This window comes from Moschus berezovskii, chromosome 19, assembly GCF_049115385.1.
Source record: "Moschus berezovskii isolate FMDL1 chromosome 19, NW_MosBer_1.0, whole genome shotgun sequence".
NCBI lineage: Eukaryota > Metazoa > Chordata > Mammalia > Artiodactyla > Moschidae > Moschus > Moschus berezovskii.
This window is the reverse complement of record NC_142478.1, coordinates 38,270,086-38,287,096: the sequence shown is the minus strand read 5'-3', so window position 1 is coordinate 38,287,096 and position 17,011 is coordinate 38,270,086. Positions and strand designations below refer to the sequence as shown.

At 38.7% G+C, this 17,011-nt stretch overlaps 2 protein-coding genes across 12 annotated transcripts in view; one reads left to right on the top strand and one right to left on the bottom strand.

The window, feature by feature from the left end:
* FGF2 (fibroblast growth factor 2) overlaps positions 1-17,011 on the top strand; it is a 77,860-nt gene that overhangs the window by 44,017 nt on the left and 16,832 nt on the right. For both annotated transcript variants that reach the window (XM_088828043.1, XM_055404603.2), the window contains exon 2: positions 15,086-15,189. In XM_088828043.1, the coding sequence (XP_088684169.1) occupies positions 15,086-15,189 (104 nt within the window). The remainder of the gene's footprint in view (positions 1-15,085; positions 15,190-17,011) is intronic.
* NUDT6 (nudix hydrolase 6) overlaps positions 11,124-17,011 on the bottom strand; it is a 54,536-nt gene continuing 48,648 nt past the window's right edge. For 7 of the 10 annotated variants that reach the window (XM_088828036.1, XM_088828035.1, XM_088828034.1 and 4 more), the window contains 2 exons: positions 16,346-16,478; positions 11,124-13,419 (listed from right to left, as the gene is read on the bottom strand). The gene's annotated coding sequence lies outside the window, so the exon portion shown is untranslated. Of the gene's footprint in view, positions 13,420-16,341; positions 16,479-17,011 lie in introns of all 10 variants that reach the window. The other 3 variants (XM_088828037.1, XM_088828038.1, XM_088828039.1) reach the window with 3 other exon arrangements.

Below are 17,011 nucleotides of genomic sequence, written 5' to 3'. Positions count from 1 at the left end.
CGGAGGCTGGGTGAGTGTGGCTTAGCCAGTTACGCTGCACGATGAGAGCACCCATGCCTTCTGTAGCTGGGCATATAAAATGTCAGGAATGTGGGAAGAGACCTATTACATTTTTTAAAAAATTTTTTAGACCTATAAGCTTTTTGAAACATTTTAAAAATAGGATATTGAAAGAATAACTTCCGGTTCATATGAGGGAACAACATTATAAAGCGATAAACACAGAAAGGCATGAACCTAAGGAATTGAACAAGCATATTCCGTTAATCCCTGACGTTATTTTGATAGTTCATTTTTATTCCAAAGGCATCATATTTTTTGTGAAGTCAGTGATAGTTTTTAACCTCAGTAATTGAGATTCTGTATAAGGAAATGGCCAACATTTTGAAGCATCCCTCCTACTCCTCCAGCTTTCAGCCAGTTTCATATACACTGTTTTAAAGAACTTAACTCCAGAGTAGTCCACTTAACGTTATTAACTTGGACTTCAAGGCAGCTGCATTCTTTGGGGTGGAGCCATGCTCTTCTTTCACTGTGACCCTGTTTTATTCCTTTAACTTCTCATCACAGCCGAAGAAAGGGCCCTATTTCTTCCTGGAGACTTAGAGGCCAAGCAGCTGTTTCCAGCTTCCTCCTGAGTCCGCCCAGCGTGTCATGCAGGGGCTGCAGGGGAGAGCTGTCCTTGGGAGGGCTTCCTCAGAAGTTCTGGGGATGGGCCTCGAGCTCTTGGCTGCAGTCAGGGTTTTCCAAAGTGGAGGCTGCAGTAACGCTCGTCATTGACTGAGAGACGTGCCGCCTGGGCTATTTTCATGAGGGTCAAATAAAACTCTCTTGTCTTCAGCCTGCTTTGAAAGGTGTTTTCCTAATGATTTTACCAGTCAGACAGAATGACTGTGTGGGAGAGTGCAGTTAAAGAGCTGGAACACTCTGGGCCACTTCCCTTCTCCACCCACTGCCCCTGCTTGCCTTTCCCCCCGAAGCTCCTCCTCTCCCAGGCACACACTCGCTGCTCTGTTTTCTGTTCTGGAACTGCCTGAATTGTGAGATTTTTGAGGAACTCCTCAATCCAGAAAGAAGTGCCAGGAACACAAACAGCTAACTGGCATTCATCCCTAGGGGAGCTGCATGACCAGCCAGGCTGGTCACATTATCTCCATGGGGCACTTAGCTTTGAGAGAGACCTTGGTGCTCTCAAATCATCCTAGAAGCGTTTCCAAAAGGTAGAATTGCCAAGAAAAGGCTGTAATCAGGAGGTGCTATATCTTTTGGGTATGTTGGACTGGTTGCAGAAATACTGGCTGGAGGCAGTGTATATTTTTGCTGTTTATCTTCATCTGATCTGCTGTGATTTCAGGGAACTCTGGCCAGGTTAATACACCTTTGAAACGGATTTCTGATTGGTGATCCATAAGCCAAAATGCGACCTCAGCAAAGTGTGTGTGTGTGTGTTTGCCTGTGTGCTGGCGTGCTCTTGGCTGGTGCTGAGTAGTGGCTGGCCTGTCACTTGGGGTGTGTGTCCTGTGGTTTATCATGGTCCCCACTATTCCCTTCTCCTCCTGGTCTTATCACCAAGCTACTTCCCTCTTGTCTGTTACTTGCACAGTCCCTGCTGGCTTTTGAGTGTGATACCCTGCTTTTAGTACAAGCGTTTTCAGTGGTCCTCGAATGCTGAACCCCACTTATTCTGAGACAAACCAAACGAGCTGATAAAAGATTTTTCAAGAAAATTTAGAAACATCAACTGTTATTTTTCAGTGAAAATATTTCTCAACTTCTAGCAGGCTGCCCCTGACTGAAGCTCTGTCTGACTTGCAACAGTTTGGCCCATGTTAGGCTGTTGACTTCCTCAGGGGCCTTTCTGCCACTGTCCACTCAGACAACACAGCCGCAGTTCTGAAACCTGGTGCTTCCTGCTCCAGACTTGGAAGGCTGCTGCTGGAAAATGGCTCCTCATAAGTGGTACAGATACCTGCTCTAGGAGCCAACGCACGTCCTGTTTATTCAGTAAACACTGTAGGAAATACAAAGAAATGTGAAGTGCCCACATTTTTCTGGGGTCACCAGGGAAGTTCTTAGTGTTCTGTGACTGATGAAAAATGTAAAGATCTACAACACTCTGCTATCTGAGGCATACAAAAATTTTCAGTCTTTTTTTACATAACCACTTTCCACCATCTATCTTTTTAATTTGGCTCCCTTTGTTATACAGCAACTTGCCACTAGCTACACGATGGTGATATATGTCAATGCTGCTTTCTCAGTTCCTCCTACCTTTACTTTCCCCTGCTGTGTCCACAAATCCATTCTCTAGTGGGTTCATCAGTACTGTTTTTCTAGATTCCACATGTATGCTTTAATATATGACACTTGTTTTTCTCTTTCTGACTTACTTTGTATAAAAGACTCTAGGTTCATCACCACCTACCTTTCAAATATGGCAACAAAGAGGTAGCAAAAGTGATATTTGAACTTCATTCTTCTTTCCTCTATCCCCTATTCCTTTACCATCTAGTGGAAATATTGAGATGCTGTGAATAGAGAATGGAAAAAATTGAGAATCTATGGGGACAGAATAGCCTAGAGACCATGTAATGAGCCTCTGTATAATTGAGAATTTGATAAATAGAATAAGCCATCAAAAAAAGAATTTTCAAGTAGTGGTTCATCTTGAAATATTTCCCCATGATTATTAGAGTAAAATCATTAAAATGTAATGCTAACTGAAACTTTGCATCAGATTTTTTATATTGCATTGTGTTTTATTCCATGTGCCTAGATAGAACTGAGATCATAGTGAACAACGAGTTGTAGAATGGAAAACTATCCAGAGGCGTGTATACACTGGAGCCTGATTATTTGGTTTATGGGCTATTCTACCTATGGGTTCTCAATTCTATCCATTTCTATTCACTAAGGAAATGGAAGTTACAGTAAAAATAATATCTAGACTCTATCTTCTTTACATTACTTGGCTTTTTTCTTTCTCAAATAATTTTCTCTCTTAAAGCACATAGTCAAATAATTATTAAAATGAGATGACATTTTGAATTAGTTGGCTGACATTTTTTAAATGAAAAAATTTGAGATAATTTTAGATTCACTTACAATAGCAAGAAGTAACACAGAGATTCTGTGTCCCCTTTGCCCGGTTTTCCCCAATTATAACATCTTATAGTGCCTTTCACAGTTTCACACCAGGATGTTGACATCAACACAGCCAAGACAGAACATTTTCATCATCACAGGTATTCCTCAGGCTGCCCTTTTATAGCCACACTGAATCCCCCAGGCCCACCTCTGGCAACTGCCAGTCTCTTCTCCATTTCTATAACTTTGTGGCCAACTTATTTTTAGAAACAGTTCTCCAACAGTTGGCCTCTGGGAAGAAAATAGCCATTAACACTTACATAGAGTAGATGACTTTTGTAGGTGGAAGCTGGTAATTATGCATGCATACTCAGTGCTGACTTGGGTTGCTCTGCCAGGAGACACTGTGGGGTCCTCAACTGCAGATTACTGAGGTGTCAGAACTGAAACTATTCATGCCAGAAAATGCCTCTGCCAAAGGCTGTCAAGAGTTTTCCCTCCTGAATTACACACTGCCACAAAGCAGGCCAAGGAATGACTTGGGTGGCAAGCATTTCTAACCTCTCCCTGACACTAGAATAGTCACATACTGTCTGGGATCCCTAGTAGCTGTTAAGGGTGAGGGAAGGTATTTTCTCTTGTCAGCTTGTGATTATCTGCTGATGAGGGAATTCTTTCCTTTTCTTTCCATCTTTGTAGTTATTTTTGCTACTGTGAAGCACTGCATTAACCCTGTATTGCACTTGGAGCTTCTGGAATGCCTCAAGGTGCTAAATTGTCTTTCCCTCTTTCTTCTTGTCAGTCTGACTTCACTATCTGATGCCAGTAACAAAGTAAAAGCCATGGTGTGTGTTAGCCACTTGGTCTTGTCTGACTCTTTGCTACCTCATGGACTGTAGGTCACCAGACTTCTCTGTTCATGGAATTCTCCAGGCAAGAATATTGGAGTGGGTTGCCATTCCCTTCTCCAAGGGATCTTCCTGACCCAGGTCTTATGCATTGTGGGCGGATTCTTTGCCATCTGAACCATCATTATTGTTGTTCAGTTGCCAAGTTGTGTCCGACTCTCTGCGACCCCATGAACTGCAGCACTCCAGGCTTCCATTCTTCACTGAGTTTGCTCAAACTCGTGTCCATTGAGTCAGTGTTGCCATTCAGCCATCTTATCCTCTGTCACCACCTTCACCTCTTGCCTTCAGACTTCCCCAGCATCAGGGTATTTGCCAGTGAATTGGCTTTTCACATCAGGTGGCCAAAATATTGGAGCTTCAGCATCAGTCCTTCTAATATTCAGGATTGATATCCTTTAGGATTGACTGGTTTGATCTCTTTGCTGTCCAAGGGATTCTCAAGTCTTCTCCAGGACCACAGTTCAAAATCAATTCTTCCATGCTCAACCTTCTTTATGGTCCAACTCTCACATCCACATATAACTACTGGAAAAACCATAGCTTTGACTGTATAGACCTCTGTTGGAAAAGTGATGTCTCTGCTTTTTAAATACGCTCTCTAGGTTTGTCATAGCTTTTCTTCCAAGGAGCAAATGTCTTTTAATTTCATGGCTACAGCCACCATTGCCATTGTGTTATTAGAAGAATCTAGAATCATCTAATGTCTGCAGCTGTTTGGACCTGTGTTACATTTGCTCTTACCTGTAGCTCAGGTAGCTCAAACACTTCCACTTTAGGACGTGAAATAGGAGATCCAGTAGATACTGGAGGAAATTGATTTTTATAAGTTTTTATAGATTGGAATTGCTTGTAACAGCCCTGTCTTTGGCATAAATCAGCTGTACATTAAATTTTTTTATTGCAGGAATTAAATGATATGGTTTAGACATAAATGGCAAATTTGATGTTTCGGACATATTACACTTCAACTGGTTTATATATTTTGTCATCATTGGTAGTCTTAAGTCTCATAATGAAAACAATTTCTACTTTGTAGCTTTAAGACTTGACACAGAGAAAGATTTAATCGACTCGTAAAGCCGTGTCCTGACTGAGTAGCAACGAAAGAATTCATAGATTTCTAAGGTCCTTCCCTTCCTATTTTTGTTATGCTAATTTTAACCTTCTTTGAAAACTGAAAAGTTGCTAAGAATTTCAATGAACTGTGTGTCTAATAATGTTCCTGTTTATAAACTTAAGTAGCCAGTTGAGTTGTGAAGAGAATGGGATGTATGGATTCCCCGTCCCTGCCCCAGGATGATGTACAAAAGCAAATGATAAAAAAATGAACGGTTAATGAGAGTCATTGTGAAGCTCCTTAGTCAGATATGTGTTTTGTCCATACAAAAAAAGGAATAATTGAATAAATTTAGGTTGCTGATCTTTGTTATCTAATTACTGCCCTCTGGTATTCCACACATATATGGCGGTTTAAAGGTTTTCATTTTCAGGAAGTGTTTCTTTGACTCCTTTGTCAGTTATCTGTGCATTAGAAAGCTTATAGTGCAGTCTTCAGCATTAAATTGGGTGATTTTTGATGTAATAAAATAAACCAGTGGGTTATGCCTTGGAATTTAGTTGTTACTCATGAATTACAGTTCCAAGGAGACAACTGAACCTAAATCACTGAAAAATATTTTATTGTAGCTAACACATTTTATCATCAAGTCTTAAATTAATGTTGGTTTTGAATGAGTACGGAAGGAATTAACATGTGTGCAGTGTTCTAAGAGGAGCATGTCAGGAATATGAGTAGTGTCAGCTGTAGACCTATATAGTGATCCTTGAAATACAGTATTAGACAACTGCTTTCTGATTAGTTTTGTGTACTAAATTACAAGTTTCACTTTGCTTTGACTTCAGATTATTTAAATCTGAAGTTAATGCTGGACCAACTAAAGAACACCATGCATTTGAATGTAAGCTATGTGAGGGCAGACACTTTGTAGTTCTTGGTTCCTGTTGTATTTCTAGCTTCTACAACAGTTTCTGCCACATGAGGCAAGTGTGATACTATTTTGTTGAATGAATGACTAAATATTAAACACAGGACAATAGGTTGAGAAACTGTATAAGGCCTGTGTCTTCTTTGCAGTAAGTACCTTTTAGTTTGCTTCCCTTGATAATAGTGAAACTATAAATTTATTTGCTATAGGAGAAGTCAGCCTATGGTAGGATGTTATATGGAGCATAAATGACATATTTGTGAAAGGTGCCCCATCTACACACTTTGTAGATCATACCCTTTCCTAGATATTCTAGATAAAGTTTCCTAAAAAATTATACAATTCTTTGAATTTCAAAACAAAGCAATAGAAAGAATCGGGTGTAAAATAGGGGGCCAACTGTGTACTAAAACTTTTATATATGGGGAGAGATCTAATATCTAATCTTCACTGTGCACTAGTAGTTATTTTCAATTGTGCAAGTGAAGAGGTCAGCTCAACTGGTAAGTGGGGAAGCCTGATGAGTCCAATTCTGTCTGCCTCCAAAATCCATGCATTTGACACTGTGGTATTTTTTTCTGAGTACTACAATCTAATTTCTGAGGTTTATTTCAGCTAAACTTCTTGAAGAAGCTTTCTGCATTCACTGTTCTCAAATTCTGTGAATAATCCAGTGACTACTACTCAGCTTGTATTACCTCATTTGTACCATTTGACAGTGAAGGTCTTTTCAAAGGTCCCACTTAACATTTCTGTCTTTACTTGGTTTTTACTCTCCCCTAGTTTTCTGACAACTCTCTTGGGGGTTCATTAAATGTATTGACTATTTGGCGGGAAAGTGATATCTCAGCTATATTGAGTCTTTCCATTGGTAAGCATACATAATAGCTCCCCTTTTAAGTCTTCAAAATGACTTTCAATAAACTTTTATAACTTTCTTCATAAAAGTCCTTGGTATTTAGTTATTATCTCAAATGGTACCTTTTTTTTTTTTAAATTACATGTTCCAAGAGTTTGTTATGGGTTACGAAGCTCCATTGATTTTTGTGTTCTTGTATCGGGCAATCTTGATAAGTATTCCCAATAGTTTGTTTGTATTTTGACTTTCAAAAAACTTTCTACTTAGCAGTAATTATAGAAGATTGGTTGAAGAGTTGCTGAGATTTTACAAGTTCCCCTATGCCTTTACCCAGTTTCCCCTGAAGTTAACTTCTTACATAACTTACACAGAAGTGTGGCACTTTAGTCAAAAAATTAAAAAAAATAGCTGATATTGGTACATTACTCTTTGCAGACTTCATTTAGATTTCACCACTTTCCCCACTAACATCCTTTTTGTTTCAGAATCCAATCCAGAATATTATGCTGCATTTAGTGTCTTAATTTAATGCAGAATATTATACTACTTAGAATAACAGTTTTGTCTCTTAGTTTCCAAATCTCTGTATGCATGTGTGTGTGTGGTGGTGGTGTAGGGGTTAGGTGTATAGTACATATCCTCACAGGCTGGTCTGGACTGTGTGTTTGTAGTGTAGGTACTAGGTGTGTATATAGTACATACCCTCCCAGGCTGGCAGAGAGAGAGAGAGATGGATGTGTAGGTAGGTATTAGGTGCGTGTATAATACATACCCTCCCAGGTTCTACACCCTGTACTCCTCCTGTGAATGCTGGTGCTCCCCAGGATTCCGTCCTCTGCCCTTTAATTCACGCCTGCTCCACTGTTCTGGATCTCATTTGTCTTCCTTTGTGGGTTTGGAGCAGCCTGTGCATCCAAGGTAGCCACTGTTTGCTATGATTAACCAGATCTTTATTCTAGCAGATTTCTTCTTTGAGCTCCATATTCAGAGAGCTGAATATCTTTTGGATGCCTGTGTCTGCATTTTCCAGACTTCCAGTATTATCTTAAGGGAACGTATATGATCATCTTGCCAACTTGTCTCTCCTTTTGTATATCCCACTTCAACAAAGAGAAACCGTTCTTTCCTTACTTGCCTGTGTCCTTCGTTATCTTCAGATCTATTTTTGCTTCCTTCTTTTCTCGCATATTTATCAACTTCTCTCCATCCAATTTTATGCAAAGCACTCATTCTTTTTCAAATTCCTTAACACGGTATTCAGAGCCTCTGGCCTCACCCTGTCCCATGACACCCTCTCCCACAGCACACACAGCACCCTCACTGTGCTGTGAACCTGACGTTTGTGGCTATGCCATGCTGTCTGTCTCTTTCTCCTTTGCAAGTTTTGTCAGGAGGCTTTTGTTGTTGTTCCTGCTCTCTTCCTAACTCCTGCTAATTCTGTTGGTCTCCATTCAGTTGTCACTGCTTCAGGAAGTCTCTCCTCTCCAGGCTAGGTTAAGTGTACCTTCTGAGTGCTCTTGGGTAGCTTGGGTGAATTCCTCTCATGGCACTTACAGTACTGACCTTGTTTAGTTACCTGTACCATCTCTCTTCTTGACAACACTGTATGTTTCTTAAGGTCAAAGACTGAAGTATTTCTCTCTGTGCTTCCTATTGCTCTGCACAGTACCTGGCACATAGCTGTTACTAACAAATGTTTATTGAATGAATAAATGTATTCCCTGTTCTAGGAAACACTGACTTGTCTGTTTCCAAAAACCATATTCTTTTACCAGGGACAAACCTCTCTAAACGTCAGCTTCTTTATTTATAAATGAGTAGGGTGCACTGCTGGAGAAAGCGATGGCACCCCACTCCGGTACTCTTGCCTGGAAAATCCCATGGATGGAGGAGCCTGGTGGGCTACAGTCCATGGGGTCGCAAAGAGTTGGACACGACTGAGCAACTTCACTTTCACACATTGGAGAAGGAAATGGCAACCCACTCCAGTGTACTTGCCTGGAGAATCCCAGGGACGGGGGAGCCTGGTGGGCTGCCGTCTATGGGGTTGCACAGAGTCGGACATGACTGAAGCGATTTAGCAGCAGCAGGGTGCACTGCGTGACCTCTAAGTCCTTTATAGCTCTAACAAGTTATTAGTATTTATGATTTTAAGATTTATCATCCTTTGAGCCTGTTCAAAAGAAAATGATACAAATTCCAAAGAAGGAGTTGCAAAATGTTTTGAGCCATAGTCGTCACATTGAAATAATCCTTTGGCTGACTTTTTGGTTATACTGCGTAACTAAATGGGTCAGATGTTAATGGTCTGAGCACTTGAACATTTGAGTAGTACTTACTGTGATCAGAGTTTCTTTCTTTGCTTACCTATCAAAATAATTTTAGAAAGACCATGTAAATTCTCCTTTGCTAAAGACTGTCAAGTAAAAAGTAAACAACTGTTTATGGATATTGTAGATGGGATTTAAGATGTAACTGTATTATGATGGGGCCAAGTGACAACTAGTGAAGTGAGTGTGTGAAAGTCGCTCAGTCGTGTCTGACTCTTTGTGACCCCACAGACTATACAATCCATGGAATTCTCCAGGCCAGAATACTGGAGTGTGTAGCCTTTCCCTTCTCCAAGGGATCTTCCCAACCCAGGGATCGAATCCAGGTTTCCCACATTGCAGGCAGTTTCTTTACCAGCTGACCCACAAGGGAAGCTTGCCTAATGATAAGGTTCTTCAATTCTGTGCTTTACAGCTTTTGTTTTTATGCTACAGCAGAGGGGGAAAAAAGTTGAATTTTAAGCTTGGATAACACACTATTTTTCCAAGTTCGTCTCTGCAGTTCAGTCGCTCAGTCGTGTCCAACTCTTTGTAACACCCCCTCCCCCGCCCCCATGAATCATGGCACGCCAGGCCTCCCGTCCATCACCAACTCCCGGAGTTCACTCAAACTCATGTCCATCGAGTCGGTGATGCCATCCAGCCATCTCATTCTCTGTCGTCCCCTTCTCATCCTGCCCCTCTTACTGGACTTAAATATCAACATTAAAAAGCCACGAGAAGTCTTATGTTTATCAAAATTGTTGACTTCTGTGCATCTAAAACCTGAACATAGGTTGGTGGTCTCCAGCATGCTGAAAAGACCTGGACTCTATCAGGGTTCAGAGGTCCAATTTAGAAAGGTTTTCTATTGTAGACTGTTTTTAAGAACTTTCAAAATGTAAAATATAATGTAGATACAGGAAACCATATAAAACAAATTGGTGAACATTCTTATAATCACCACTCAGGTCAGCAAACAGAACTTTGCCAGCCACCCCAGACACCTCTCTGTGTCCACTGCCTCTCTAATAAATACACAGATTTCTAAATACTTTGAATTTCTTAGTAGTTTCACCACAGTGATAGGCATCCTTAAATATTCTAGTTTAGTTTTGCTTTTTAAAGTATGAGCTTTAGGCCTTTTTTAGTCTCAGGTCCTCCTTCCATCTTGTTTTTCCTCCATAGTAATTAATTGATTGTTGAGGAAACTAGATTATTTGACCTGCGAGGTTTCTCAGTCTGGATTTTGCCTGTTGCTCGAGCTGTCTCAGACTTGGCTGTTTAGGCTTTGTGGCTGTCTCCTGCCTCAGTCCTGAAATGACAGTCTGCCTGGAATATCATTTCTTTTAATCTCCCTACCCTGTACCTTGTTTGTGATATTATCTCCTACATATCTTTCAAACCTTAGCTCAAATCTCATCTCTCCTAGAAAGATTCTCAGATTTTTTCATCTGATAATATATGTCATTTTCTGTAATCTCATAGCACCTGTATAATACTCATGTACAATACCAAGGACATTACAGCAATGAGTTCCTTTATCCATTTTTCTTTTGCATGAGATGCTTTCAACTCATCAAATGTTCACAAGGTATTTTTGTGTGCCTGGCATGGGATAGAGACAGATAAAGTATAGTTCCCTTTTGGATGATATGCTTCTTACATCTCTTAATTGAGATACTTCCTCTTCCTCTTGTTACTCATAAATGCAGTTATTTCCAGTCATGTTTAATATGGCATACACTTGGTATTTTATACAGCATACAAAAACTGGCTTAAAACCAGTCATGTTTAATATGGCATACACTTGGTTTTTTATACAGCATACAAAAACAATGGATTAAAACCTAAATATACAAGGTAAAACTAAAACAAGAGAAAAGCATAGGCATAAGTCTTCATGACCTTGGGTTAGGCTATAGTGTCTCAGATATGACAAGCAATGAACGAACAAAATCAATAAATTGGATTTCATGAAAATTAAAAATATTTATGCATCAAAGGGTAACATCAAGAAAGTGAAAAGATAACCCACAGCATGGAAGAAGATATTTATTTGCAAGTCAGATATCTTCCCTGGTGGCTCAGAGGTTAAAGTGTCTGCCTCCAATGCGGGAGACCTGGGTTCGATCCCTGGGTCGAGAAGATCCCCTGGAGAAGGAAACGGTAGCCCATTCCAGTATTCGTGCCTGGAGAATCCCATGGACGAAGAAGCCTGGTAGGCTACAGTCCATAGGGTCACAAAGAGTCAGACACGACTGAGCGACTTCACTTCACTTCAGATATCTGATTAGGACTTGAATCTAGAACATATACAACTCAATGTGAAAAAGACAGTCTACTTAAAAAATGAGCCAAGGATCTGAATAGACATTTCTCTAAAGATACACAAATAGCCAATAAACACATGAAAAGATATTCAGCATCAGAAAAATGCAAATGAAAACTAAGAGATAACCATTTTATACCCAATCAAAATGACTATAATAGGAAAACAAAACAAAAACCCAGGACTACAAAAAAAAGTGGCCTGGATGTGGAGAAATTGGACCCCTTAATTTCTTGTGAGAATGTAAAATGGTTGCTTTGGAAAACAATCTGACAGTTTCTCAAATGATTAAACAGTACCATATTGACTTTTTAGTATGTGCCCAAGAGAAATGAAAATGTGTCTATACAAAATCTTGTACAGGAGTGTTTGTAGGAGCATTATTCATAACAGCCAAAAACTGGAAACTAACTAAATGTCTATCAAACTAGGTGGGTAAATCAAATGTGGTCTATTCAATGGAATGTTATTTGGCAATAAAAAAGAATGAAGTACTGATTGATGGCTATAACGTGAGTGAAACTTGAAAACATGCTAAGTGAAGGAAGCCAGTCACAAAAGACCACATATTGTATGACCACATTTGTATGAAATACCCAGAACAGGCACATCTATAGAGATAGGAGGTGGATTAGTGGCAGCCTAGCGTTGGGATGGTGGTACTGGGAACACAGGAGGTGTGGGATGAAGATGTTCTAAAGCTGATTGTGGTGATGGCTGCACAACCTCATGACTGTATTAAAAACCACTGAATCACGAATACAAGAATTGTATCATACATGAATTATATCATGACTTAACAAAAGTACCAGGGGCACCAATAGTTTAGTACAAGAGCCATTGACAATACTTAAACCATGGTAACTCTGGAAAAAGAACTTCTAAACTGGAGTTAACTGATATGAACAATTCAAGTCAGCTAGGCAAATAAGCATAGGATCACTTACCATGCTGGCAGTTTTTTTTTTTTTTAAAGCATAGTTTTCAAATGACGATGTTAAGAGAATAAATTCTCAGATAAATGAAACCTACCTGATTGCAAAAGGAAAAAATGTCAGATCAGGTTAGTTAAGAATGTTATTCTTATATTCCATATACTTACTGATTTGTCAATTTTTGCTTCAGACAATTCAGTTCTTTTTTCTTGAGGTATCTCTCAAGATTATGAAATAACTTTGCTCATATCTAGTTACACTAGTTGCCTTGAAGTCCACATCATCAGATACTAATATAGCCATACCAGCATTCTTGATAATTAGAGTGTGCAACTTACGTATTTTCCCACATTATTTTCAACTTGCTCATATCTTTGTATTTAAAGTGCTTTTCTTGTAAACAACATAGTTGGGTTTTGCCTTTTATCTTGTTGACAGTTTTTTCCTTTAAAAAGTGAAGTATTTAGTTCCTTTATATTTGATTATTGATATGGTTGGGTTTAATCTGCCATCTTGGAATCTGTTTACCCCATTTGTTCTTTGTCCTTTTGTTTCTCTTTTCCTGCCTTCTTTTGGGTTGTAGTTTTCCATATTCCATTTTTATGAGACAAAAATGGCCCAGCTGTTAACTATTTGGGTAGTTCAGGACTTAAAACTTTGCTTTTGAACTCTACCTTGTCTTTTCAGATCTCTCTCCATTCTCCTTTTCATTTGGTGAAGGCTGAGTGCTTCTCAGGGTGCTCTCAGCTCTGTTCTGCTTCCAGCCTTCAGTGGATAGCTGCTTTGCACTCAGCAAAACATAGGTGATTCAGAAGGATCTGAGGCCCTTCTGTTCTGTCTTCTGCCTCTCGGGTGTGATGTTGTACACTAGGTGCCAGTTCTGTAGGAGAGAACTGGCAGGTGGGTATGGAATTGCTCTTTGATATCAGCAGCTATTAACAGTTTGTAAAAGTTCAGCTGGTTTATTCATACTCCCCATTTTGGCAGGATTCTTCTTCTTCCTGTTAAAAATGAAAGCAGGTCATCTCTTTTTGTGGGGAAGGGACCCAAAGTGTGGAATTCTTTAAGTGAAATTTTGTTTGTTTAGATCTCTTTATACCTCAGATCTGATGGTTTTTAAAGAAAATCTATGATTTTGTGGATTAGCCTATATGGTAATAGAAACACTTTTCAGGAATTGACAGTTTACTTTTTAGTGGCTTAGCAAATAACAGTATCCAAACGTGAATTCCCAAGGAATCTATGAAAGGCCAATGAATAAATGAATGACATTTACTTTTGGTTCTGAGTCACTGGTATTGACCACACGTTAATATCCATAATCTGCCTTATGAACAGTAATTATACATTTACAAAATGGTAGGCTAAAGCTAGGCTACAGTTTATTGATAAAGTGCCAGAAAAAAGTATAGTTATTGACTGTGCAGTCATGAGCATTTATACAACCTCATGAGTTAAAAAGAGAAGCTCATGTATCATATATGACTTAAGGATCTAATCATTAATAGAATTTTGCTTTTATATTTGTCAAAAATAAATCTTACTTTCTACATTTTACCATAATGTTGTGAAAAACTTTGCTTCCTGACTTGATTATATTCCTTTTACTTTGTATCTTGTTTATTTATATTTTACTTTGTATCTTTTAAGATTCTGCAGAAGAATTTCACCTGGAGTGACTGGTACTTTGAGGAGAATCAGACATAAAATTAAATGTCCAACAGATGTCTTTTTTACTTGATTCCCTTTGTGCTAATTTGTAATGCAGGTTATGAGAAGAACAGTTCTGAGAAGTTTGACAGTAAAGAGTTAATTTGACTTACCAAGAATTTCTTAGATTTAACTGGCCCCAGAACCTGTTTTTTAAGTAATCTTTGTTAGTCAAAATACATTTTGGAGATTGCTGCCTCTGAATAGCAAAAGAGAAATTTTAAACTTAATTTTCACTGAGTTGATGATGATTTGTCCACCTAGCATTATCATGCTTATGTAATATCTATTTTTTTTTTGTTGTTTTCTGACAATCTGTTTAATAGGTCATCCTCTTCAGGATCTTATAGTCTGAAAGTCTCCATCACACCATATAAGCAAATGTAAACATTATTTTTTTGCAAATATCTAGTTGAAAAACAAAATCTATATATCAAAATCTGTCCATAAAGACAGATGAATATATTTGGTATTTTCTGAAGGGAAAGCTAGAAATAAGAAACTCAAGGGAATACAAACCAAAAGATAATAGTGAGCAATTATATTTTATTTGTGAAGAACAGGTTAAAAATAGCTTTTAAAGAATTTAAACTTAAGCAGTAGTATGAAAATTCTCTTAATTGGTTTCTATATTTATGTACCCTTCAAATATGTTCACTCAAAAAAAAATCTTTAGTTAACAAGGCCGAGTGGAAGTAATTACCTATTGAACAAGAGAAGTTCTCCATCTGTCCCTCTTATCAGCTCACTGACACTGGAGTGAGAAGGGAGTCCGGAGGCACTTGTGCTCTAGTGGGTCATTCGCTCTAATAGAATTTAATTGACATTTCACCTCAGCCCCCAGCTCCTTGCCAGGGTGGACTCGCCCACGTGTCTCGTCTTTTCCCTGTATGTTGCATAAATGTGTAGGTAGCCTCATTCTCCTGTGATGCTACAAAGGTAATTTTTTTGTTACAGTCAAACTACAACTTCAAGCAGAAGAGAGAGGGGTTGTGTCTATCAAAGGAGTGTGTGCGAACCGTTACCTTGCTATGAAAGAAGATGGAAGATTACTGGCTTCCGTAAGTCATGCTTTCTGTATTTATATTTTTTTTAATTATTGCTGTGAATTTACTAGTATTGGTATTTATTAAATTTTTATTAAGGTTTTGCAAGTATTATACCACATAATCTTCACATTCATATAAATAGACTATTATACTCTTATTTCACAGATGCAAAAACTATAGTTCTGAGGGAGCGGTAAAGTAACCAAGAAAATACAGTTCGTGTGAGGCAGAGTCTGGAGGGCACGCCAGGTGGTCTTGACTCCCGAGTAGGCACTCTAATTCACTGCATTTTGCTGAAAAGCTATTAAGCTTTAGTTATAAAACACAGGGAAAGCCTGTGGGCTCCTCACTTAGTAACAAATGCTGGCTCTGCCACTTATTAGCTGTGTGTTCCTTGGCAAACTGTTCTGAGTGCATTTCCTTAGCTGTAACATAGAGACAATAATGATCCTATTTCAGTTTTTGTGCAGACTAATTTATATCAAGTGCCAAAATCAGGGTCTCTTATACAGAGTAGGTGCTCAAAATTTTTACCTCCTCCTCCTCTTCTCATTGATATATAAGCTCATTTAAGAGCAGAGACTTTAAACTTTTAATCACTGCCACTCCAGGGTCCCCACTCCTGGCTAGTTTCTTCTCCATTAATGCAGGTTCTCTGTCAGCTTCACCATTATTATTACAATTGGGATTGCAAGTCTGTTGACCAGACTGCGTGGGGAATGATGCAGGGAAACAGAGCAGTAAAAAAGACACAGACCCTGCTTGTGTCATTGTGGGAATAGAAAAGATGTGTACCTAAAAGTGTGTGTATATACAAACCTCAGCCATTATACCAATACCAGTAGCAGTCAGAAGCTCTCTATAACTTTCCTCACAGAAGGGACCTAACAATACTGGTGTTTTTAGCTTATACAGATAGTTTTTGATTGTTTTTTTGAGTGAAGATCTTTGGATTTCTTTTCAATTAACTTAATGGTGTGTAGTTGACAATGTCACGTTAGTTTCTGCTGTACACCAAGTGAGTCAGTTATACATAAAGTGATATCTTATGACATTTGTCTTTGATTTACTTCACTCAGTGTGACAATCTCTAGGTCCATTCATGTTGCTACAAATGGCATTATTTCACTTTTTTATGACTGAGTAATATTTCATTGTATATACATACCACATCTTCTTTATCCATTCCTCTGTCGATAGACATTTAGGTTGCTTCCATGTCCTGGCTATGTAAATAGTGCTGCAACAAACACTGGAGTGGCGTGTATCTTTTTGAAATACGGTTTTCTCCAGATATATGCCTAGGAGTTAAGATTGCTGGGTTATATGGTAACTATTTTTGGTTTTCTAAGAAACCTCCATACTATTCTCCATAATGACTGTACCAATTTACATTCCCACTAGCAGTATAGGAGGGTTCCCCTTTCTCCACACCCTCTTCTAGCAGTTATTGTTTATGGATTTTTTAATTAACGACCGTTCTGACTGATGTGAGGTGATACCTCATTGCTCTAGTAATTAGTGATGTTGAGTATCTTTTCATGTGCCTCTTGGCCATTTGTACATCATCTTTGGATTTCTGAAGGGACTGAAACATACTTAAAAAGAAAAAGAATATTCACTGATCATGTGATTAAGATATATTTATTATGCTATTATGTTTGTGATTTTTGCAGGATAAATAAAAGTCTAGGTGTAGTGGTGCTTTCTCTCTCCCTTTTTGTAACTGAATAAATTTTAAATATAGGAGAGGAAGTAAAATGTTTTGAGATAGGAAATAGTATAGCAAAGGAAGTGATTAAATGTGTCTAGATTGGGGAAGATGACGTATAAG